The 27,274-nt window shown below is 41.1% G+C and overlaps 1 protein-coding gene across 1 annotated transcript in view; it reads right to left on the bottom strand.

The window, feature by feature from the left end:
* The window catches only part of cacna1c (calcium channel, voltage-dependent, L type, alpha 1C subunit), a 172,929-nt gene that overhangs the window by 97,582 nt on the left and 48,073 nt on the right, over positions 1-27,274 (bottom strand). The window contains exon 3 of the mRNA XM_029461765.1: positions 26,177-26,282. Within this exon, the coding sequence (XP_029317625.1) occupies positions 26,177-26,282 (106 nt within the window). The remainder of the gene's footprint in view (positions 1-26,176; positions 26,283-27,274) is intronic.

Here is a 27,274-nt window from a genome sequence, read left to right on the forward strand (position 1 = left end):
CAGCATATAAAACATTAAAAGCCTTTAGTCTGCTCAGGAACATGGGGTGGGTAGAGAGGGAGGGAGAGGAAGGAAAGGAAAGGAGAGTCGGTCACCACTTGACAGATAAAGCCTAGAAAGAAGACATGTGTAACTTGTTGAGTGCAACACTCATATGTGGTCAGAGTGTTCAGTCAAAGCAACAATCCCCGTGGCTGAATATGCTAATGCTGTGCCTTACTATGCATTTTCTCTAGTGACAGCTAGACAGAGGCTTAAAACAAAAAGAAGTCAGAGTAGTGAACACAGCAGAAAACTAATTTGTCTCTCAGTATATGGTCTTGGTAGCTCATTTTACTTCTTAAATGTGTGTTTTGTGGCAGTTTAAATTCATATTGTTCCATTAAGGTAATATGAGGGCTGAAACAGGATGTTTGCTTTCGATGACAGGCCTCTTTCGACCTCAGAAACCACTGGCACGATGACATGACAGATGCTGCATCCATTTCTAGCCATGACTTTTTAACCACGTAAGCTCTGCTGCATTCATTTTTCATATGAATAAAGGAAGCAAGCTCTTGTATTCTCATGCAGGAGATACAGTAGCTCATAACTCCATGAGTGCAATATGGCACAATATAGTGTTTGCATCAAAAGGTAAACAGAGGTGAGCCTGACAGCATTTGTCCGCCAGCTGAAACCATGACAGCTACAAAGCACAGGAATACTATCATTAGCTCCCTCACTCCACTTAAAGAGCCTCTTTTTCTTTTTGTTTCATATTGCCCCAATGAAAAGAACGGCTGCTTTAATACATCACTATTCCTGCCACGCACACACACACACGCACACACACACACACCTGTCCAGTCGCAGGCCCACTAACCATAGAGTTTTCTGAATTCTGATTGGACGCTGTAGTCCACCACCCACCGATCCGATGTTGGCAGTAAATTGATGTGGTGCAGTATTGATTTTCAATGGGAAAGCATCAAACACACACGCTCGCGCACACACAGGGAAAATGAAATTGTGTCTGATATAGTAAATATATTTGAGGAATTACAACTACAATTTTTTTTAACAATCCAAATAAAATATTCAGATACAAATATAACAAATCAGGTAAAATGAAGCTGTGGGATTTATGACCCAGAGTTGCAGGGACACAAATAATTCTCATTCATCTGATGCAAAGAGTTTACTGAATATCCTTCTATCCACTTGGGCTTTCTGCTCGGCTCATTGACTTCATCTTTCTGTCTCACTTCCTTCCTCCCCATACACCATGCAACACACACACACACACACACACACACACACACACACACACACACACACACACACACACACACACACACACAAACTCACCACTTTTTAAGGAACTGGAGATAGAGATTTAATACAATTAAGAGAGCAAAACCGCACATCATATACTCTGCTGTAAACATACATAAACATGCACGTACACACACACACACACACACACACACACAGTCCACTGCAGTTGTGACGGTGTCCCTCCAGAGACGGCGCGTGTCCAATCCTCTCCTTCTATCTAGGTCAGCCTCATACAAAAGTCTGCACACCTCTCTCTCCCCCTCTCTCCATCTTTTCTCTTTTTCTTCTCCCTCCTCTGTCCCAACATCTGTCTCCAGTTTTGTCTCCTCTCATTCTCCTTACTTCTTTCTTTCCTTTCATCCTTTACTCTCTTAGTTAGTGTGTGTGTGTGTGTGTGTGTGTGTGTGTGTGTGTGTGTGTGTGTGTGTGTGTGTGTGTGTGTGTGTGTGTGTGCGTCTGTGAGATGAATGACTGAGAAAGCCGACCAGCAGTTTTGAAGACAGTTCCATTTATCCTGTTGCCAGGGGATATGGTTCCATTTTTAGGGACGGAAATAAATAACTTCATGTAAATATGTGGCAGTAAATATAATAATGATATTCATGTTTTTCATAGCTGTAGAGTTACATTAAAAAGGCTAAAGCCAACTGAAGAGTTTCAGGAAACCGTTTTGAAGTATAAAGTCCTGCTGATTGAACAGAGAACTGATCTGTACAGAGCTGCAATAAGAGTTTCAATCCAAAACAAAATATCCACCTTTTGAAAGATTCACACCTACACTTAAAAAAGGATTGCTGGCAATGAGAATTAACTGCATTGTGGGTTTCTAGTTGACTCACGAGTCATCTTTAATACTTTGTTTGCAAAGTTTAACTTCAAAAAGTTATGTTTATGAGGAGCTGAGGTCATCTGGGGTTTGGGAGAAATGCACCTTATCCCCTTGTTAACTATATCTTATCCTCGTGAATAGATATGCACGTATGATAAACATTTATATAACAAGACATGTCTTGTCTGTTGGACTAGTCTTTATGAAAAACAGAGTCAAGGGGAGTGACAGCAAATAGGAGCTGAAGGAACATCTAGTCACACAAGTCAGTGCACATACAGCAGGCTCGCACACACATACACAAAGGGCACACAGACAAGCACACGGGGCGATCACACAGACTTGAAAGCATCCGTGAAATATATACGATGTCTTCAAAGAGCTTCTACCTGACTGCTGCGTCAGTGTGATGTGAATGTGTACAGTTTGTGAACGCGTTTGTCTGTGCTTGTGTAAGTTCTGCTGATCAACATGTTACTGTATTCTCTGTGGACATTTCTCAAAGCTTCAAAGTGTTCAAATGTACATGTAGGAACGCTTGTCCGCGTGTCCCGCGTTGATCTTTCTTTTTCCACTCTGATGGTGGAGGGTTGTTGGACGTTTACGTGCGAGGTGTGCGAGCACAGACGCCTCACACACCATGAGGGTTTTCTGCAAGACATACTTATTACATTCATAAGCCAATATTTAATTAGAAAAGTACTTTTTCTAGTCTGGACTATTGCACGGGAATGAATTATAAGCCTTCCAATCAATCCACACTTGTTGTATTTCCAAGGGACGTATGGGAGGAAGAAATAATCAATGCAGAGTAGAGTGTTCACAGTCTGGTTGCATTTTAGTTTCCTGTTTTATTTTGAAATGTTCACTCCCCCTTGTGTCATGTCTAGCTGTACTTCCTGTCTGTGTGTGTTTTCCCTCCCCTCCTGATTGTTAATGTGTTCCTCCTGTGTCTATTTACCCTGGCCTTGTGTCTTGTGTCTTTCTCCCCCAGCTGTGTCTTGTTCCCTCGTTTGGTGTCTGTGTATATATCCCTGTCTGCCCGAAGCTCCAACCTAATTCCTGGTAGATTGGAACATACAGAATGTCTTTGTACAAACGTTTGTGATACAGTACAGTACTTCAGTGTATATTAAAGATTGGGACTGTGTGAATGAGAACTGTATGTCAGTGTGTTTTTTCGTGATGATGGATGCTCAAAAAGGCCAATTGAGGTTAAATAAAGTCCAGTTCATATTAAACGTGAGTTAAACTTCCATTATTGTGAATAACTGACACTGAACCTTCAAAATGTCACGTAACACAGACAACTGAATTCATCATGCACTTGTGAAATTAAGCTATGTGACAGCGTTATTAAATCTAAGCTAGGGTACATTGAGTATTGTGATTCTGAACGTAGCTCATCAGTCACTCTCATTAGGTTACATTTAATCTCATTCTTGTCCTCTGTGTGGCTCACAGGTTGGTGCTGGCTGAGTAAAGCTTGGAGAAGCGGACTCATTAAAGTCAAATGTTGAAATCCTCAGATGTGGTGAACAATTAATGAGTAAAGACTCTCAATTTGCTCTACAACTGCCACTGAGAGGCCCTTGAGCAAGGCAGTCAACAACCAACTGTTATAGCGCTGCAGGTCAGTGGAGACGGGATGGAAGTAAAGCAGGGAATTGATGTGTTTTGCTTGGCAAACCGTTCTTGAATTAATAAAAGGTTATGAATCTGACCTGAGACGAATAATATATTTTTCCTCATTCAACAATGATCCATCTTGCGTGGTAAAGTGGGCATATTTCAATTAAAGGAGGAGATTTCCACCAGAGGGCTGTCTAATTTCTATCAGACTCGTTCAACAACCATCATGATGAAATCACTAGAGAGTGAGCAGAGAGGGCTGTTTGGCTAGCAGCCTAAACAGATGGACTATAACACCAGGCGAGGGCAAACACAAGGCCTACAGGACCGAAGAAGCCAAACGCACGCACGTAACACACACATGCAACACACAGACCACAGGGAGATCATACCAGCCTCTCTGCCAAGGTCAGGGACCCACTGAAAAAAGAAACGCTGGCTCCGTGTGTCTCGTTTGTACGTGCGTGCTTGTGGTTTCGCTGTACAGTATATATTCTATATCTATCTACTTGTACTTCACTGACATGTACTGTACAAGAAAATGTTTTCACCATTTCTAATCTATCCATAAACTGCAGTATTCTGTCGTGTACTCCTCGTCTGGCTAAGAAGCAGGTAAATGAGAGCAAGCCACTGAGACATATTGAGTTTGACTCATTACTGTTGAAGGAGAGAGCCCTCTGTGTCTGCAGCTAGCGTGTCATTAAGAGTTGTTGAGGTAATTCCTCTCCAATTAGCCTCTCTGTGATATGAGGACCAGTTAAGGAGAGAGCAGTGGAAGACGAGGCCACTTAGAGTTGATGCCACCCTCACACGCAAATCTCACCTGATCCCTAACTCACTGCTGTTATTAATACAACTGCTACAATAGTGCCACAATAACAACCAATTCTGCTATTTAAAAAAGAAATAGGCAGCGTTTGCCTAAATGTGAGAGAGGCGAGCCAGCAGATCAGACTGTTGCACTGGACAGCTTCCAGGTGTGAATGAAAAAGAAAGCAGTACTCTGAGTGAATGAGTAGACGTTAAAATAATAAACAAATAAAATCACCATTTTTTAGTAATTAAATTGCAAAAGCCTTCTAAACTTAGAAAGAACCAGTGCAATCTGCACCGCAGAACACCGGTCTTTGCTAATAAGAGAGGAGTTACCGTTGGAGCTTAGCTAACCTGGGTGTCAGAGCAGTCAAACACAGATTCCAGCAGTGTGCTGCAACACTAGCACGCTCATGTGGTCAAAACACGGTGGAGTACGGCAACGAAAGGGTTGCATTTTTAACTGCTTTATTTTAGCTGAAACGGATCTATTAAAAAATGCTTTGATCGGACCATCGATAACAATCCTGGAAATATATGCGATGTCTTCAGAGAGGATCGGCTCGACGTAGTTATTCAAGTTTTTGTTTTACCTGTGAGAGTATGGTCTGCTGGTATGCAAGACAGTAGAACAGTTTCTTTTTTTGATGGTTTTTTTTTGCATGCATTTTCCAAACCATGATTCTATACTTTATGTAAATACAAGAAAGATATTCTTATCAATTTGATACCGTCCCATCCCACAACTCTTAAAAAACATGAGCACTTTGAATGTGGCTTGTAATGATGTTTCTCGTACAGGTTCGCAAAAATTGGCCTCTTGAATTAACTGACGCACAGGGAATATTAGCTCAGATGACAATTAGCCAGTGTCAGATAATGACACTTATGGAAAGCTGTTGGCTGGTATTATCATACAGTACCACCAATATATTTGCCTGTGCAAGCTAATTGATATTGCATGCAATTATGAGTACTAAAGTGGTTAGACTAAAAACGAATGCATGCACACATAAAAGCTGTGAAATTTTGAGTTTACAGAGACAAGACAATTCGCCTGTCTTTGTCTGTCCTCCTCCCTCCATCCCTCTTTTTCTTTTTGACTCATTATTAAATGTCATCTTAACACTGGAGACTCTCTCCGTCTCTCCCTAAGTCTGTGTGTCATTTGTTCACCTTCTTTCTCCAAACATGGTAAACAGAACAGAGCTTGCACCACCACCGTTTGAGAAGTGTGTGTAGCTGCTGAGTGGTAGATAAACATCTCTCTCTTTCTCTCTCGGACACACTGTAACCAAACCCATCTTCTTCACAGCCCATCTGTCTCCCCTTGTGACTGCAACCTAAAAACTTGAGTGTGAAAGTCACAGAGGCAGATCATTTCTCATGGTTCTTTTATACAGTGACTAACCATTTATAATATTTGCAGCACACCTCTCTGCCATTTCATTTGACAAATAAAAGCTGGCTCCTGTGGAATAGAAAAGACCTTGGACAAAGTATGAAGGCAGAGGAAGACAGGCAGACACCAGAGAAGTAGAAAAGCAGATCATCGACACCACTTATATTTAATGACCAAGTATGTGGGAATCCACACATTACCCCCATATGTGATGTGTGTTAAACAGCTTATTTCATCAATGTAATGACGGGCATTAATATGCGGCTATAACAGCCTCCAGTGTTCTGGGATTTGTTCCCATTCAGCCACAAGAGCATGAGTGGGGTTGGACACTGATGTTAGGTGATGGGGCTCAGCCACAGTCCACAGTCCAGTTCAAATTAATCCCAAATGTGTTGGATGAGTTTGAGAATTGAGTTTTGAGGCCAGTCTAGTTATTCCACATCAAACTGGGATAACCATTTCTTTGTGGACCTGGCTTTATGCACATGGCCATGTCATGTTGAAAGGGGCAACCCCAAAATGTTGCCAGTTGAAAGCTGTAAACTATAAGGCCTAGATCTAAAAGTATATAAAAGTATGTAGACATACTTGTCCTCATACTTTTGGACACATTGTGTATCTTTTATACAAAGTAAATAACTAAATGGGGACTTCTTCTTAAACTTGATTTTAAATAGTTGTTAATTCCTTGATACTGGGGACGTCTCTGGCTCGTTCAGCCTTCTTTTGAATATGTTCACTTTGAAAACGGTGAATGCCTACATGAGTATGAGCACGCGTTTTGCTGCATGCTTTCTGTGTGTACCAGTTGTCACATGCACACCCCCGTCTCTGCAAATGTGAGGCTACTAAGCTCCATCACCAAGGAAACCAGCTTGTTGCCAGGTAGCAACAGAGACAGAGAGAGACAAAAATTAGTGAATACAGAAAAGACAAAATTTGTGTGAGACAGCATGTGCGAAAAACATGTAGCAGACTTCTTTTAAAGACACCAGCAAAATTAGAATATGTCTATTATTTTTATTTTCTACACATTTTAGGGAATAGTTTCTGTATTGAAACATCAGTGAACTGAAACAATGGCTTCACACTTTTGTTTGCACACTGAGTACAGTAGAGCTAACAGTAAGCTAGGTAGCTATCATGAGGCTCCATCAAACCATCACAGCAAGTATCATACTGTATGTTCCTCTGTGTGTGGATGAGGGTGGGTGGGTGTGCATTTCAATCTATCTGTGCCTAAGTGTTCGTAATGAAATCCGACTTGGAGTTTGCTGAAGATTAGAATTAGATAAGAGTTTAACACTCATTCAACAATGTATGCGAGACAAGGTTACATCACAGCTCTGGACCAATTGGAGAGTTGCCTCTCGCTGTCAATCTGTCGGCTTTCATTCAAAGCTGATGAGATATCAGCAGATCAACACAGAGCGGTGAAAGAGTTGGTGCGTCTGTGTGTGTGTGTGTGGGTTAATCGGACACACTCATTGTGGTTGAAAATATATGCTTTCATGGTAGTTAACCTAAGAGTAAATGCCTCACCGTCCGTGCACACTGGGTATACTTTATATGAGGTTGAGATGAGAAGACCTTGTAGATGTTCCAGGCTCCTGTGGTAAATTGTCTGGACCGAGGGTTACACAACTTCGTTTTGTTGCCTTCACGGTGACGTGATTATACGTGATTATGTACGACGTGGGACACACTGTATAAGGCGGAGTGAATTTGGGCTGCAACTAACGATTGTTTTCATGATCGATTTATCAGCGGATTATTTTCTTGATTAATTGTTTGGTAGTCCAAAACCCATATTTTGCATGGAAAATTACTATGACTGAATAGTTGGGGATTTATTTTGGATTTGTGTTGTAATAAATATATATATATATATTCAAGTAAGGGGCTCAACTGGGGATCATCAAGTTATTCTTTTATTCATCTAAGGGAAGGTTGACCTGAAGTACACGTTTCCCACATCACTCGTGACTTTTTTAGTTTGAACCTGTTTCTGTGCACATATTTACTTGAGTGTAATGGTGTGTTTGGTGTTTAAATGGGGCAGAAAATGACAGAAAGGGAATGGACAGAGATCTTTAAGACGCTATTTTTATGTTTGGAGTTAGAGTTGACGCCGCCGAAGTAGATCTGTGCTATTACATCTTAGAAAAACACATCCATTTTAGAAAGGACAAATATTAGGAATACCAGCTATGTGTTTCAAGTGAGAATCTAATCCATCGCTGCAGCCTTCAACAGGACGTAAACCCTGCTCACACCTCCAGATCAATTGCATGGTGGCAATAATGGCCGTAAGCATGCCATAGCCCCATGTAACATGGCACAGCCAAATTGTCAAACATGGCGGATCAGGCGCTAAGCTTTCAAACCATGACACAGCAGATTCAGACTTTAAATATGACACAGCGTGTTTACACTGCAGCAGAGCCCAGAGAGAAGAGGGGAGGGGGCTCACCAGTGAACTGAAGATGGCATTTTAATTAGATCAGGGAGCATGTACGGAAAGAGCGAGGCTGGAAGAGAAGGAGGAGTAAAGAGATAAGAAGCCAAGAGAGGAGAAGACAGGAGCAGGAGGAGAGGAAAGAGAAGGGGAATGCTTTCATGTGCATCTTACCCTGTTACCCCTTGGCCATATAATTAGTAGGAAAAGCATCTGCGTTCATAGCTACGCCAGTGATGATCAACTATATTGCTATATTAAACCTAGTAGGTTGGCTGCATTACATGATTACCATAGCCATGCCAAAGGCATGAACATATATTTTAGATAAAAATCAGACAAACTAAGGTTACAAGGCTAAGACATTTTTGTTTCTCCCTAAAGAAGGCCTTTATAAATATTAATCAAAGGGAAATTAATTAACTTAATTGACCTATATGGGTGAGTAAAGACATGCAACACATTTTGAAATCACATTCACCACAGTAAGTGCAGGCTAACTCATTAGAGCAGAGAACCATCAGAAACATTTAGGTTTGTTGTTAATTTTTGGCTTAAGAACAAAGTTAGTAACAATGTTGGACGCTCATAGTGGCACAATCCCCCGTCTTTGATCAGTTAAAAATGTGACAGGTTGTGTTTGTTCCAAAACCAGAAAGTACAGCCCAGAAAGCCAGACATTTCAGGAGAAGAAAATGTTATTCCAATGTTATGTCAAAATCATGGACATACTATACATAGACATGAGGCCACTGAAAGTAATGGGCATTAAAGTGATAACCCCAGATGTTACTTGGGGTAATATATATGCAAAGATTAGTTTTAGTGTATAGGAACAGATTCAAACTTTTTTCTCTCTCAACAACGTGGAACCAAAAATGGAGGAAAGGTCAAATTGGGAGGGAGAAACATAGAAAAATGGAAAACCCAGTAAGATTGAAAATGTATACATCTTGAAATACCTTGGAGTTATGTATACAAACTTAGATTGGAATTATAAACAGCCAATCGGCTTCTTTAGTGTCTTCATCATGGCAGAGAAAGAGTTGCTCGGAAGCAATGACTACCTATAGTCCAGGACCAAGGGTGCTAACTGCTGTGTAGCATATATTGTACAGTACAGTAAATAGGTTTAACTCTTTCCCATTTGTATCTCTCTCTCCATCTATACCTCCATCCTACCTCAACATTTAGCTAACAAGCTCATTATTTGGACCAAAAGAAAAAGTAAAAGCAAGACAAACAAAGATAGATGGAATGAGTAAGCGAGTATATAAGAGTGTAAAAGATAGAAAGACAACAGTGTGAGAGAGACTGAGAAAAGGACATAAAGAACCTGTAGAAACATCTGACAGCAATTAAACACAGTTGAAGAGAAGAGAAAAACATTGGAAGGGCGAGAAGAAAGAAAGTAAGACATAAAGAGTCACAGTGACAGGAAGTTGAAAGCCAAGAGAAAAAAACAGAAATGTACATATGCAGTCGCTCGAGTTGCCTGGCGACCCAAAAGTTTGGCTTGAAACTCACTGCCAAGTCATTATTGCTGTGAAACAATCTGTATCCTTTTAGAACTACAGTGAAGTCAGAAAGAAGAGAGCGATTTACAACGAATGAGCTCGGCACACTGAGGAGCACGGACCGCTTTAAAGACAAGAGGTAGTCGCTCGTTAAAACAGACCACAGACGGTTTGGGAAATGTTTGCACAATGTATTTACGTTACATATGAGGTGCTCAATGTGGCTTACTGTAAAGCACTGTTCTTTATCTAACAGGTTTACCTCGCTTTAATGGTGGACATCATCGTTACAGCGTTTTAAAAGTACAAATCAGAGACTGTGTCTTTTTCTTTCATTCCTTTTATTGAGCAAATGTATGCATGCCTGTGTTAACTTCCGTCTTTGAAGTTCAAAGTCTGTGTGGGCACTTTAAAGCCTTTTAGATGAAGTAAAATATATTATTCACAGCAGCCAATGAGAGAGAGCTTTTGCTGTGTGTGTTTGAAGCCACTGCTGTATAAACTCAATGCCAGTCCCAGCATTGACAGCTCTGGCAGAAAGGTAATGGGACATGCACCCTGTGTGTATGTGTCTGCCCCAGAGAAAGACTGGATGTGTGTATTTGTGTGTGCCAGCTAAAGTGCTATTCAACAGGTGTGTGCTGCAGACAGCAGTAACAGAGATTAAGCAACACAAATGGTCGCAAAAGCACACAGACAGTCACAAAAATACATTAAAAATATTGTTAGCAATCAGTCTCTTGAGATAATCACAGCACACATCTTAAAAGTCAATAAACCACTATTTATATCGTACTCTTAACAGCTTGCTTAATCATTTTTGTATTTGAATTCTCCTAAACGTCACCCATCAAGTGCCCCCTCTCTTTTATTGCTCTTCTCTGCTCCTCTTCTACCCTACAGTATACCCACAATCTCCTCCCTGCTCTTGTGGCCCTGTCTCCTCCATATCCTTCTCTTTACCCTCAAACTCCTATAATCATCTACACACTGTACTTCTGTCTGTCTGTGTCGCTCTCTTTTGCTCCCCCCCCCACACACACACACACACACACTTCAAAGTCCTTGTTAAGCAGACTTGGTGAGACTAATAGTAAAGGCTAATAGCTGCCATGTGGAGACATATGCTGCCTAACCTTCTGAACCATGTGTTGTGAATGTGTTTGTGAAGATACAGTATGTACAGTGTGTGCTTCTAAAAAGAAGGTAATGACCAAAATGTTGAGCCAAAATGTTAAGGTCTAGTTGCAGCTGGCGCTGTCGCGATTGTGCGGATCGTTCCTTGAATTTGGCATTAGCATTATTTACAGACAATGTAATTATGATTAGTTTGAGCATTTGCCAATCAAAGGTAATTTAATAGATAAAACGTGCAGGCAGTTGACCTAATGTCATATTAGTCCTGAAACGATCAGTTGATCAATCATTACTCGACCAACAGAAAATAATTTGGCCACAATTTGGTAATTGATTTAACATTGAAGTCGCTTATCAAGCAAAAATGTCGTACATTCCCTGATTCCAGGGGATTGACCAAGATTGCGACATGAAAGCCATTTCCGGTCACTGTGTTTACACTACAAACAAAAGGCAAAAATACAAAAGACACATTTTTTTTTACTTTAGTTCTGAAAAATAATTCTTCTTCTGTGTTTTCTGACATTGTATAGGCTAAATAGAGAGAATGCTCAAATTAAAGATCTAGCCGACTCAACTCAAACGCCTTTAAAGTATAATGGGTGCCGACAAGAAAATCACACAACAAGCCAATTAAGTTGTCAGCACTCGCAAATAAGTATATAACCCTTTTAATGATGCACAGCAGCAGAAGGAAACGGACGCGTTTCAGCCCGAGGCTTTCCTCAGCTTCATTTGCCAGTTGTGTTCATATAGAGGTTAACAGATGATGAAAGTATTTGTTAGTGGCAGCCCTACATCATCTTTGATATAAGGTGGGCCTATTATTTGTGAAATTACTTTTCTGCAAGTGAAATATAAATGGAATGTATCAAGCATGAATGGTCGAATGGTCAAGCAGGACATATGAGTCAGTGATTAGGTCAGTGTGACACAGAACTGCACTCCACACTTTTAACAACGTTTAACCTCTCACAGTCACACTCGATGCCCTCTTTCTTTATAGAGCTCTTGGTTTGAAACACGACAGTCATTGCAGCCTTACAGCCGGCTCGTCACAATTGTGCATGTGCAATTAACACACTGGAACCTTTACTACAGGGAAATAGAGGGGTAAGACATGTTTGCACCCACAACATCCGTTAAGCAAGCATGGCTGGTTGCGGTTGCGTTCATGCTGTACTTTTTCTTTGATTCCTTTTATTGAGCAAATGTATGCATGCCTGTGTTAACTCCCGGCTTTGACGTTAAAGCCTGTGTGGGCACTTTAAAGCCTTTTAGATGAAGTAAAATATATTATTCACAGCAGCCAATGAGAGAGAGCTTTTGCTGTGTGTGTTTGAAGCCACTGCTGTATAAACTCAATGCCAGTCCCAGCATTGACAGCTCTGGCAGAAAGGTAATGGGACATGCACCCTGTGTGTATGTGTCTGCCCCAGAGAAAGAGTGGATGTGTGTATTTGTGTGTGCCAGCTAAAGTGCTATTCAACAGGTGTGTGTTGCAGTCAGCAGTAACAGAGATGAACTACGAGATATGACAAATGGTCACAAAAGCACACACACAACTACACTAACACATTCAAAAGACACATATACACATAAATACTCACACACACACACCAGAATGTGTCCCTAAATCTATTCTAAGTTCAGCATGAAATCACAACTAAAGAGTCAATGTTTTCCAGGAAGTAGCCGTTTTCAACGCAAATTTAATGGGATCTTTAAACAAATATGAAATATTCATTTAAAATATGTGCATTACCAAATCACTGGTATCAAATTGACTGCAGCTGTTACAGCAGAACACACTTTTATTATTCCAACTCTTCATCTTTTCTCTGTCCAGCTCCATCGCTCAATTTCTCTGATGCTCTCACTTCATACCTCCCCTCTCTCTCTCCATCTCTCCCTCCAGTATTGTTTTCCTCTCACTTTTTCAACTGTGTGACACGTTACAGTCCACGTTACCCTTCATCTTATATTTGACTCTTTCTCTCCTTTATTGTTACCTCTCTGCCCTCTCTCTCTGTCCACTCATCCTTCCCTGTCTCTCATCGCCTCTGTCTAATACGCTGTCACTCTCTCCATCCATTATTCATGGCGCAGTCACAGTCGGCATTAAAGGACCTCACAATATCGCTACGGCAACAACGCAGTAGAAGCAGCCGCATTGGATCATGGGAAACTGGGTCACCTCCCAGGAGCGGGAGGGTGCAGGGGGGTGCAGCGGAGGGAGGTCGCTGTCGCACGCACACACACACACACACACACACACACACACACACACACACACACACACCTGACAGTTGTCCTATAGAGCAGGCGGACAGGAAAGAGGGAGGTGATGAGAGGATGACAGGAGAGAAAGAATAGTGGGGAATGACAGATAATAGTCTGGTCAATGATCCAGGTACTGTCACAAAAAGAGAACACTCTGGTCTGTACATCTAGCTCCATGTTAGTCATGAAATGTTAATGTAATTCCAAACGTGTGGCTGTACAACATTAAACATGAGTAAACTAGACAATGAATGCTATAAACGTTTTTTCAACAGTTGTGCTTCCTTAAGTGGGACTTCTATTTAGTTATGTGTTATACATTATCTAGGGCATGCTCCATGCTATATCTTATATAAGTTTCAAAACATGGAGGAACCTCTCAAGAAATCTGATATTGTATGGCAAATGTTTTTGTTTTCTATCCGGTTAATTGCTTAATGAACCCTCAGACTTTTTGGGGGGACAATTACTGGTTTACATTCAGCTTTTGTTTTGAAAAAATGCTTTCAAGGCAACTCTGACATCTTAGAAATAAGTCCTGAGAAAATAGTTCATGCTTCTGGGCAGCCAACCATTGGAGCTCAAATGTTAGCATTTCGTTACATGCACCTGAAAGAAAGTTTTCACTACTTCCTAAAAAACAAACACACACCCTGGAAACTGGTTGACATCCTTGTAAAGATTGATTCCATGATAAACATATTGAATAGATATGAAACAGCACTTTACACAGTATGAGCAGGCCACTCTTATTGATCATGAGCAATCTGTCTCCCACAAGCCTCTCAACAATGAACGACACAGACCCAGAAGCAAACGCTAACTGATATTCATCTTTTGATGTGAATTCACTATTACACTGTAGATGACTCATCGCAAGAATAAAAACAAACAGTGTCGCTGCTGACTGCATGTGAGGTAGGCCTTAATGATCAATGTACAAAATATAAGGAATTACTTTCCAATATGGAGTAACGGCACCTTTTGCACAATCCACATCTCGATTATCTCAAAGCTAAAAGTCCATCTGTGCTTCTCTTTATTTACATCTCCTTTGTGGTTGGTATAGACTTGGAGCTCAATGAGGGATAAGACCCTTACATGGATTCACCTCATTACTGTGTTTAATTAATTAATTAAAGTACTTTCAGGTTATATCACACACACACGCAAACAGTCAGTCACATGTTGCCACCAAGGAAGAAAACGGAAACATATGTTTCTATGGGAACCCGGTCCTTTGATGATGCAGGCAAAACACACAAATCACACTAGCAAGCGTGCAGGTACACACATACACACTCACACACTACTGTTCTGCATCATAGTGACACGCCTTATCACCAGCCAGAGTTTCAACGGAGGATGTGTATGTCTGTGTGAACCATCACCTACTGTGTGTGTGTGTGTGTGTGTGTGTGTGTATAAGGGGGGGACAGAGAGAGGGAGAGGGAGAGAGAGAGAGAGAGAGAGAGAGAGAGAGAGAGAGAGAGAGAGAGAGAGAGAGAGAGAGAGAGAGAAAGCGTGTGTGGCTGCCAGATCCCAGACCAGATGGCTAAATGTCAGTGAATACCACACCAACATGACAGCTAGTTCTCCCTAACAGAACCAGTACACACTGCAACACAGCATCACCTATTAATTCAGTGAGCAAGTGAGCTGGGGATTACGCACTGGATGGGATTTCAGATATTTCGTTTTTCTATCTTTGATCTCAGGGCATCCGCAATGCATTCACAAACAGGAACATGTATTAGTTTAAACATCACAGTGACGACAATTTAATACTGTACAGGAATTGTGGGGGGAAATTATTCTCTAAGTCTATTATTGACAAATCTGCTTCTTCCTGTTGCTTCTAAATGTCCATTTTTGCACCCAAGAATCGACTGACTGAGGTTTTGCATTAAGCTCAGTAGAGATTGTGGGGGGGGGGGGCTTTTAGCTGAAAGTAGCTGGTGAGCACTTTGCTTTGCTCCTCTGGTGATGTCACACCAGGCTTTTATGGCTGGTCAAATATTAGTCCGGAATGATGAAGACACACACATGCACACGCAAAGTACACATTACACCTGTTTACCATTCTAATTTGCCCAGAGATCTACTGTGCACCTCCGTTACCTTTGTTGCCATGGCTCTCATGTTTGCTGTTTAAGCAACTTGTTGTGTGTGCGTCTAATACTGGGATGATCCTACACACTGAGCTCAGATGTTCTAGGTTAAATGTTACTAGGCTGAGCACTAACCATGTTGTCACCAAGAGAGGAGAAAAAGGGAAGGGAAGAGATATGCCTTTTAATAAAACTCAAAATCTCTGTATCTGGGTATCACACTGTTTCTCCCCGTTAGAAATTACATTTATATGCAAATATTTAACGTATGAGGGAGTAGGATACCTCGGTGATTTAACGAACATAAAACTCCTGTGCCTGAGCAAACCTGAGTGCAATGCGATCTCATCAGATCTCAGTGTAAAATAAAGAGCAAAGTCTTCTCAGGGATGGTACTCTTGTCATTCTTGGGTTTTTCTCATTGGAGTTTATTACATTTAAACTTAACATTTCAACTTAACAGTAACCTCTGCATAGCAATACTTCACTATATTGCTATTTCCATGATGTCATCTGTATAATGCCATATGCACAGTTAATACTTAAGAAGTGTTAAACTGGGCTTTGTTCGTTGTATTCCCTCCTGAGGTTTTTTTTATTTTTTTGCCTCGTCCAATATAAAATGGCTTTCTGTTTGGGATGAAAACCTGCCCTGAACACAGACACTAAGCTTAATTGAACTGTATTTGCGAGAATATTTCTATCAAAAATGGGGACATTAAGACTGACACGGCTCCCTATAGTAGGGTTTCACTGAGAACTTAAGAGCTTCAGTGATGCCCAGAGACATTACTCTGTCTTTCTCTCTGTGGGAGCTGTAATGTGGGTCGATGTGAGGCAGAGGACACTTTTAGCTCAGTAAAAATATCCTGCACTATCTCTTTTTCTTCTTTCTCTCCCTCACTGCCTCCGTCTCACTTGCCTTCACGAGTGGCACATCTACAGCTTCAAACAAATGATCAAAAATTCACCTCGACATTACCAGCATCTTTCAGACTGTTATGTAATGTTAATAATGCTTTCCCTGGCGTCCGCAATACAGAAACTTTATTTTTGTTTCATAAGGCTCATTTGACCTGATTTAACACGACTTGTATGCCAAATTACCCGAGTGCTGTTCAATGCAGCATCACACAAATCCACATGCATACATGTGTCCTTCCAAACACAAGACACACAAATATATACCAACATAGCCTCAAAATCACAGTGGTCTGGTGTGCAGGTTTGGAGCAACGGGGAGCATAAGATGGGACAATGCTAAGGAATAATGGGATTCATCCCTGGGACAGTTTTCACACAAAAACCTAGAAATACTGATATGCTGTTTTTAGTTTGGACTGACAGACATACATACATGCTAAGGAAGACAAACACAAAGTACATTTATCTATCTTCTCTTTAAAAAGAGAGAGAGCGAGCGAGAGACACACAGACACAGACAGACAGAGAGAGCGAGAGACACAGAAAGACAGACAGACAGACAGAGACTGAGAGTCAGAGACAGACAGACAGAGAGCCAGAGAGACAGAGACAGACAGACAGAGAGAGACAGAGAGTCAGAGACAGAGAGAGAGAGAGACAGAAAGACAGACAGACAGAGACAGAGACAGAGAGTCAGAGACAGACAGACAGAGACAGAGAGTCAGAGACAGACAGACAGAGACAAAGAGACAGAGACAGAGAGTCAGAGACAGACAGACAGAGACAGAGACAGAGAGTCAGAGACAGACAGACAGAGACAGAGAGTCAGAGACAGACAGACAGAGACAGAGAGTCAGAGACAGACAGACAGACAGAGACAGAGACAGAGAGTCAGAGAGCCAGAGACAGAGAGAGACCGAGACAGACAGAGAGACAGACAGACAGACAGAGACAGAGAGTCAGAGAGACAGAGACAGACAGACAGAGAGACAGAGAGAGACCGAGACAGACAGAGAGAGACAGACAGACAGAGAGACAGACAGACAGACAGACAGACAGACAGACAGACAGAGAGAGACAAAGAGAGAGACAAAGAGAGAGACAGACAGACAGAGAGACAGACAGAGAGACAGACAGACAGACAGACAGACAGACAGACAGACAGACAGACAGAGACAAAGAGAGAGACAGAGAGAGACAGAGAGAGACAGACAGACAGAGAGACAGACAGACAGAAAGACAGACAGACAGACAGACAGACAGAGAGAGACAAAGAGAGAGACAAAGAGAGAGACAGAGAGACAGAGATGCACATGAAGAAAGCTGAAGAAAAAGAGAAGAAGGAAGGAGAGGCCCTGAGGTTTGTGTGGAAATCTCCCCATCTTTATCACCAAAGTGGGACTATTAAAAAGTAAGGGAGGAGGAGAGAGGGAAGAGGAAATGGCATTGTAATGAATGTGGTGCCACAGCTGCCATCATTTAGAGTCTTTATCTTTCACTTTTATTAGAGGTGGAGGAGAAGAGTGAGGGAGAGAAGATAAAGACTCAGAGAAAGCAGACGGGAGTGATTGACTGAGACAACAAGGAATAACACGTTTTTCTTTGCTTATTATGTATTTTCAATTTCTAACAATTACACACCGATAACTTTAAAGCCGCTAACATAAAGTTACGCTTTAGCCATATTGTTTATGTTTAACATACATGCCAATGAAGTTCTTTGAAAGAAAGAGACCAAAAAACAGAATGAGCGACAAAAGAGTCAGTTTCTCCAAATATTTCTATGCTTATTATAAAACACTAGAGCAGTGCACGTTCGGGATGTGCTCGTGCAACCTGCTTCTTGGGTTTCGAAGTGAGGCTGTGCACGCATTTACTGTAACAGCGTTATAGTCGACGCATCATGAGTGCAAAAACTGAAATGAAAACTTTCAATTTTATGGCCTCAATAAAATGTGTATGACTCAGGTTTGGAAGAAAGTTGAAGTTCAGACTGGCCGACACCATAGACCAGGGCTATTTAACCATTTTGTTCGGGGGGGGGGCCACATTTTCAGAGAGTTGAGAGCCCAGCGGCTGGACATTTCCCTGAGCTATTATTCTAGGGCAGGGGTTTCAAACTCAATCACAGAGAGGGCCAAAATTAAAAACTGGGACTACGCCGAGGGCCAAACAGGGTCAACATTTATTGACCAGGATAGACATATTGGATAATATTCATATTATCGCGGGCCGGATATAATTGTACCAAACAGACATAAACAAACTCAAGGCCTTGAGTTTGTTTATGTCTGTTCTAGGGGTTTGACCCACTCGACCTCTCTCTGGCCTTGTGACCACCTTCTCTTTTGCTTATTTGTGTGTCATTGGTAGCGTTTTTGATATACTCTACAGATATAACACATATTTTTCCACATAGCAGGATAAGAAAGATCTATGCTCCTCATCACGGGGCATATGGTACATTTTTAAAATGGGCTAGCAAAGTTGAAAAGACACATGAATAGCAGCGGAGTCCCCCAGAATTTTTTTTATTGTAATTTAAAACAAAACTCCTGGATTAAGTTAAGAAACAGCCACCTTATGTTAATAACAATCACATTGATATTTGTGTTACGGTAAAACAACGCCCCTGCCAGTACATCAGTAAGTGTTCAGGCAGAGAGTGGTACTGCAGCACGGGAGACGACGAGAGGCTTTCAAATCTATATGTTAATAAGATGAAGCTCTGTGAGAAGTTGATGAGGGGAAAGCTGATCAAGGAAGACACCAGAGTAACTGTAGAAAGAGCCGTGTTGTGTGAAAGTGGTGTGAGTGAATGTGAACTTTTGCCCGGACTGCTTTTCCCTTCTCTCCATTTCAGAGAAGATGAGAGGTGAAAACCTGGATAGAATTAAAATAATACTTTAACACGTGCTCTTTGGTGGGTTATGTGTTTGCCGAGTTTGGACAGATTGAAAAGATGGTGAATGTAATTGTATTGGTACATTTGGTCAGTAATTAGAGCAACATTGTTATTTCCTTGTTCCTCTGAGTTTTGCTGAGCTCAGAGCGGGACTGTGCCAGAGAAACAGAGGCTTCTGCCAGCAGAGCCGCTGACTGAGATTAATCTGAGCGGAATGCAAGGGAATAAATTACAATGTAATAGATTTGTGTATATTTCTCGCTTTCCCCCTGATGGTCTCTTGCTGCTGCTCAGGGCATTATTACATGATTAACTCACTCATTCACTCACACTCACTTCTATCACAGGTAACGTGATAGAAGTGAGAACGGACAGGCGTGCTATTTTGTGAAAGAAAGAGACGTCCCATAGCGGCCACGCTGCTGTGTGGATGTTGATGCAGCGCATGCGCTAACCAAAGTATCTATAGCACATGTGCTAATCAAAGTATCTATAGCACATGTGCTAACCAAAGTCCATTTTTGCAATTTTCTACAGAAGCACTGATCAAAATAACTTCGCACAGAGCTCTCCCTCGGGTCTGTAGCAACACACACGGCAAGTGTGAAGTAGATCGGTCCGAGGGTTGGCGAGATAATCGAAACTCACACACACTGTCATTATAGTATGATAATCAAGTTTAAACAGGAAAAGAAAACGCTATAAAAAGGACAAATGAGTAACAATACAAGCTAACATGATCACCTCAATAGATAGTACAGTGATGCAATGTATGTAACAGACTAACCACAATCCATTGTCCATGTGGTTATTTGGCCATTAGCTCATGAATTAGACTATTGCCAACCACTTTTCACCAATAGATAAACAGAAATATAGTCAACACAAAACAACAATAACAACCTGCCCAATACAAATCTATTTTACTTTTAGTCAAAAATCAGATTATGAATAGTTACGGTTTTCTTTGGCAAAGATAAAACCAAAATTCCCAGTCAACTAAAACTTGACTAATTAAAAAGATGAAATTGACAGTGATAACTAACAAGGAAATGTGTCAAGACTAAATAATAAAGATATCTGACAAAATTAATCTCACACTTTTAAAGAAACGGCATATAAATAGAATTAAAAGAGAGAAAAAAGAAAGATATTCGGGTAAAGCAGAGAAACTAGTCAGATAAAAAGACAACTTTCAGTGTGGAGTTTAATCTTTTTCCCTCCCATGTTTAAGGTTCATTTTCAGTAACACTGGAGCCCTGCAGCAGCAAGGAATTAGTACAAAATGGTTCCAAAATATGGAACCGATGAAGCAGAAACCAAACAGCAATGTGAAGTAGTAACTTTTTAGTTGGAAAGCGCCAATGTCTCTAACAGAAATGGTAACTGTCAGGGGCATTCCTTGTTTCCTCTGGGAGCTGAAGGGGAACAGCATTTAGAATTTCCAAATAATGACTCCCTAGGCTCCAGCATGGTTGGAACTTGTTGTACTGCAGAAAACTTGCAAGGGATTTGAAATGTCCTATCTGTGTAAAGCGGGCTACTAATGCGTATAAGACCAGATAAGATACAGTAGTGAGTGAATCATCTTAATCATTATCTATTTATACTATATACACAACACACTGTCACACATCCAATTAGTACATGTACTAATAAATGCATGTTCCATGGTAGATATTCACACCCATATACACAACCAGACACAAATATACACACACATCTACATCCTTATCTGGATGCACTGTGAGTGGCTGTATTCCGCTGTGACTATTCAGAGGCACGCACACACACGCACACACACACACGCACACGCACACGGAGTCACGCACCACCGTCTCTACAAGAAAACACAGACCAACATTGTTTAGATAAGTGAACGTACAGATAGATGCTGATCGTTCCGCTCATCTATAAATAGACACTCCTAGCAACCAGCAGTGTAGCACCCAAAGCAACAGCATGTTAACTTGATCCTCTACAGCAGAAATGATGGGGAGAAAGAGGGAGAGGCGAGAGGACCAGGTGGAGACTCAAGAACAAACAGCAGACAATATGTGGAGTAATATATAAGTAATGGATTCTTTATAAAAAAGGTTACTTCATCAAAATATTGTATGCAAAGGCAAACACAGAGGCCAGGTCTGAGGTCAAATGTAAACAAACAAAAGAGCACCAGAAATAAAAGCAAACAAAAATGTATTCATTCCCCCCACCCCCCCCACCCCCATAGGAAGTTTCACATTCAGGAACATTCAATCACAAGTAACTAGATTTACTGTGTCCTTTTTGACATTGATCAATGATGGTGCAGCCCATTCATTAATTAGTTAAAAGGACATCACCTGTGTGTAGTCACAACACTCCAAGCAACTCCACTACAAGGAGATTGAAAAAAAACGGGGGTTGGAGCCAAGAAAACCTCCAAGGCACAAGTACAAACACAATCAATTATTAAAGAATCGAAAGTGTATAGCATCAGCTGTAAGCCTGCCAATTTTTCAACAACTTAGTTAATAGTAGGACAACATTTCCTGCATAGTTAAAAGAAACCAGTGTAGACTGTTAGTAGGAGACAGGACGCCAACTACAGTTGAAGCCACATGCTTTGTACCTCCAAATAATCACCCTGACCTTCTCTCTAATACAGTAGGTCTAGTTGTTGTGTAAAACGCTCCCCCTTCTACTGTGGTTGCTACGAAAAGAGGGCACTTATATTCACACAGCTACAAGAGGTCACTCGTCTGGAAAACGCAAACATAGGTCATGCTATGCATTTGAACAAATTACCAATTTGACTGTTTATACAAAAAGATAAGAACATAAAAGATAAAACACAGAGAGAGAAGAGGAGGTATCTGTGTGTGTGTGTTGTGATGGAATCCATTAACCTCTAAAAGGTGATTCATTGACTTAAAGTGCATGTTTCACATGCCTACTGCAGAGCCAGCAGCTAATTCATCTAACACTAAACACTCACCTACTGCTGATACACATACACAACTCATGACACACAAAAGGAGCAACCGGGAACTCAGGTAAACACACATTCATGACTGACGTGCAAACATGGCAGACACTATACGAATGTATGCAGACGATATAGAAATCAAATAAACCAGCTAAATCTGAATGTGCACACTCAGTATCATGCCACCATTATCTCTAACCTTAATCACTTTGAATCCGGTTAAGCCTCATTATTGCTTACAGGATTTTGTGTCAAAAGTGTGTGTTTATGTGTACACGTGTGTGTGTGTGGTGTCTTTCCTCTCCATCAATCAGTGTCTAATCAGGTGTATTGATTACCTAATTGCTTTGTTATGACGACATTATTCAGTCAATCTGAAAGTATCTATATTGATCTGATAAGATGGAAGAATGAAGGGAGAGCAAGAGGGAGAAAGTGATGAAGGAGGGGGAAGGGGGGGGGGGAGCAAAACACATACTGAGTAGAACAGCCACAGGGAGGGAATTCTTTTTACTTCTGCTTCAGAAAATTCATCTAGTTTTACCATAAGATGCGTTTCCTGCACTAAACTAGCCAAAGTGCAGCATACATGTCCTCCCTGAGAGAAGAGACTTTCTCACACTTTGGTTCATACCCTTCTTTCCTCTGTAACCAAGGACAGTTGAGGAGCATCACTACGGTTACCATATCCATGACAACCTCTCCCGCTGCTATTATTGGGCCTGTCGTCAAGGAGACAGAGCAGCACATTATGGGATGCAGACAGAAATAGAAATCATGTACTGGAAGCAATACAACAGATCTGAGGTATTACATAAGAAAGACCTGTTCAAATCTAGCAAGGGGTGCTATATTGATTCTAAAACTCAACCACACTCAGGGGTAAATGTAAAGAGCATCATAAGGAAACTGAGCCACAGTCATGATGCAGCTGTTTTGAGCTTATACTTTATTAAAACATCAAACTTCGTATAAACCTGTGGTTGATTTGCAAATGATAAAAACTAGATAATATGGGAAGACATAACAACTGCATGGGTGAGCAAACAGAACCACAAGGGGCTAAGCACAATGTGTCACCCTAAATGACAAGAAGAAAACGCATGACAACAATACTCAACAAGGGGGAGGATGACACAAATATGTGAAATAACACAAGGGGTTCTGGGTAAGATGAATTATAATAATAGCAAGACATTTAATCTGAAGGTGAATCTGGGGTTGGCTTGCACCTGCTGGCGAGCAGCCTAACCCTAACTGCAGTCAGGGGGCGTGCACTTCTGGTGACGTTCAGCCAGGAAGGACGGGTGTTAACAAACCACAACCGACAAAACCTTCTAGTTCTGTCTTTAAGCCTCTAGTCTATCTGCACACTGCTTCCTGTCTGTCAGAAGGTTATAAAACTAATTGACCACAGCTGTGGTGGTGGTGAGTAGTGTGTGTGTGTGTGTGTGTGTGTGTGTGTGTGTGTGTGTGTGTGTGTGTGTGTGTGTGTGTGTGTCTGTGTGTGTGTGTCTGTGTGTTGTATTTTTTAAATAACTAACAAACTTTTCCTGTAAGTGTGTGTGTGTGTGTGTGTGTGTGTGTGTGTGTGTGTTTGCTGTTTTGTGTTTGATGCTCCGTGCATGTGGTTTCAAAAAGGCAACAAGAGTGTCATTAAAATCCACATGGTGTTGTCTTACTGTTATCAAGTCTAGACTGTCCACTGAAAACATCAATTATACACTAAGCATCACTCTTCTCAAATGCAATGCTTTACATTATTTATGTTGCATGATAAAAGTCAGTATTTACACAAGATATTCACTTTATTTGTGTTACAATCTTGCTATGCTAACTGCTTTCATAGCCCTTTACTTTGACGCGCAGAATGCGTGCGAACTAGTGTGTGCTACAGCCAGTTTTATTTCCACTGTCACAGATCAGACCTTGGGGCCACTATGTTGGGGCCAGTTCCCAGGTGCTAATGGCCGAGCGATTGGCCAAGCAGAGCTAACAGTGTCTTGAGGCGGAGTCAAAGTCATTAGCTGGCTTTGGGTTGGGAGACGGCTTCAGTCAGCACAGCAGCTAATTTCTCATCAATGCGCTTTTATCAAAAAAATTAATATGAACAACAACCAACAGTATTGGTCAAATGAGGACATTAGGTATCAGCTCATTATCTGTGCAGAGTATAAATAAATCAGCATCGAGCAATATCTGGGAATCACGTTTAATCACCTTACGTGGTATATGGAAATATGTTAAATCATGTTCGCCGAGTTAGTGTCTGTTTATGAGTTGTAAGAAATCATAAATGATCTTTTAGAAGGAGTAGATGTTTACCGGCTAACTGCGGTGTGGGATGGACACAGACGCAGCATGTTATGGGCGGGTTTAGGGCAAAACGACGGGGCTATTCTGCGCCGTAGTGGAAACACAGATGGTTTTTGCTCATGCGGCTTAAAGCCCAGAGCCATTAACACCGGCCGGCTTGTAGATAGGTTTTCGAGATGTGTCTGAAGGTTAATTTTAAGTTGACCGTTTTAAGTTGACCGTTTACATTTTATAGAACACTCTTTGCTAGTTCATTCATTACATCTCTACCTGTCATTTCAAGATGTTTCACTAGATCTATAAAGCCTTACAGGGAAAGTAATGTGATTGCTGTATGTAGGCCTTCTAGACAAAAAAGATAAACATTGTCCCTGATAGTCCTTTTGCTTGATGTGGCAAAATCATTCTTCGAAAGAAAGTAAGCAAGAAAGATAGAGCGACAGATGTTACATGGCCGCAGAGGGATTAGTGTCCTCCTCACACTAATACACTGGCATAGATCTGCAAGCTTACACACAAACATAAAAACACACACATTGCACAGATGGGATGTACATACACAATCATATTGATTTATAGCCGCGTGATTGACTGGTGATCTGTCGAGGATGTATCCCGCCTTTCGCCCAATGTCAGCTGGGATCTCACACACACGCACACACACGCACACGCACACACAGTTTGGCAAGAAGCGGTCAGAAAATCAAGGGTTTCGAAGCAACAGATGTCTTTGTTTTGTAAGATATTTTTGCTTTAATTTAAGAAATATCAAATTATACGACATTGAGTACATTACATTAGACGACAACCACAAAATCATTCCCCAATCAAAACAACAATTTTCTTCTTAGCCAAAATATTTCCGTTGGCCCAAAAGAAAGTTATGCTTTGCCTTTAATCAAATAAACTCACATGGTTTGATTCGACACAACTCAAGAGTGCTCAGTCAAAATAAACAAACCCTCCATTTTATTCAGGCTTCAAAGTGGAACATCATAATCAACAACTGTGTTGTAGCCAAGGAACCAATGATAAGAGCAAATTATGCTCATCAGGATATTATTCAAAGAAAGACATTCTTTTTTCCTCCCCACTTAATTTCACTATTTTTTTGTTCCCTCCTGCTCCCATCTTTATTTCCTCTGCTGTCCTCGCCTTTCCCTCCACACGTCTTGTCTTTCACCTTCATGAACCAGTCACAGTGTTATACAGCATCCCCCTCTCCTGCCTCTTACATACATGGCAGCAAATCACACACACACACACACACAATGGAATCAGCGGGATGTGTGCAAATGACATGCTGCTCAGTGATTCTAATGAACAGAAAATAATTCTGCTGAAATGTTTGATAAATAAACCACACACCTAATAAAAATGAGTCACGATATTACATCCACATGGGAAACTCAGGTGCCACAAACAAAGACACCCTCTCTTCCAGGATTTTTTTGCCAACGAGCCAGGCAGATATTTAACCAGCAGCGAGTGGACCAAACAGTGTGAGAGCGTATCTAACTGTAAAGCAGTTTAAATATTGTAGATTACTCACCAGGTTGGAGTTGGTGGCGTTTGAGTCGTCCTCAGGGAAGGGGATGTAGACGGCTAAGGCCACACAGTTGGCGAAAATGGTCATCAGGATGATGATTTCAAATGGTCTGAGAGGGGGGGGGGGGGGGTTAAGGACATACACACCGGAGCGGAGTACACAAAACACAAGTAAAGACACATTTACACTGTAGAGATAATCTCCATGGTTACTCTTAATTGAAGTTCGATTGAGGGCGGGTCAAAATAATATTCAGTGTATTTGTGTCCCATTCTATTGTTGCTGGACTTGTGCCTGTGTACCAACAGGTCTTATACCTGATTGGATCTAACTGGATTGTAATGCCTGATCGTGTGGTGCTTTAGTATCAATCATTGTTAGATTGTTAGACAGTGTGTTTAGATTTTTGCAATCAGTTGAACTTTTTAAAACATACTCGATATTCTTATGCATACTTTAATTTGCTTTTAATGCCATTATTTGTCACATAGCCATTAGCAAACAGAAGTATATCTTGAAACTAAATATTTTTATCATTTTTTTAATCGAGAACCGATTTTGAAACAAATCGTGACCCCAAGAATTGAATCATTAGATAATAAACGATTCACACCCCTTTTTAAAAATATGAATCCATACACGCCAGGTTCAGCTAGGTTTTCAATGAGCCACGAAAACCTCTAGAACACAGTACAAAATAATACAAACTCCGACTTCTGACCATCTTGAATAAAAACAATCTTCATATCAGACATGTTATTTTAACAAAGAGGTATTTTTAAACAAGCTAATACATCCTTACATAAGCAGAGGTATATATAGACACATAGCAGACTGCACAAGCAGTGTGCACAATGAGAGCGATCAAAGCTGCCGAGTTTGCCTTTGCGTTAACAATAAGACATATTGGGTCACTTAGGAACCTCTTTGTGTGTGTAAGGGGGTTAGAGAGACAGTGCATGCCCTTATAAGGGTGCGTGGAGGAGCAGGCCTGTCGCGTGGAAGAACGGATGTGGACAGAGAACGAGTGAGAGCGAAATGGAATGAAGGAGAGGAGAGACAGAGTTTTTTTTATATGGAACGGTCCTTGAGAGGGGAGTG

Source organism: Cottoperca gobio, chromosome 23, assembly GCF_900634415.1.
Source record: "Cottoperca gobio chromosome 23, fCotGob3.1, whole genome shotgun sequence".
NCBI lineage: Eukaryota > Metazoa > Chordata > Actinopteri > Perciformes > Bovichtidae > Cottoperca > Cottoperca gobio.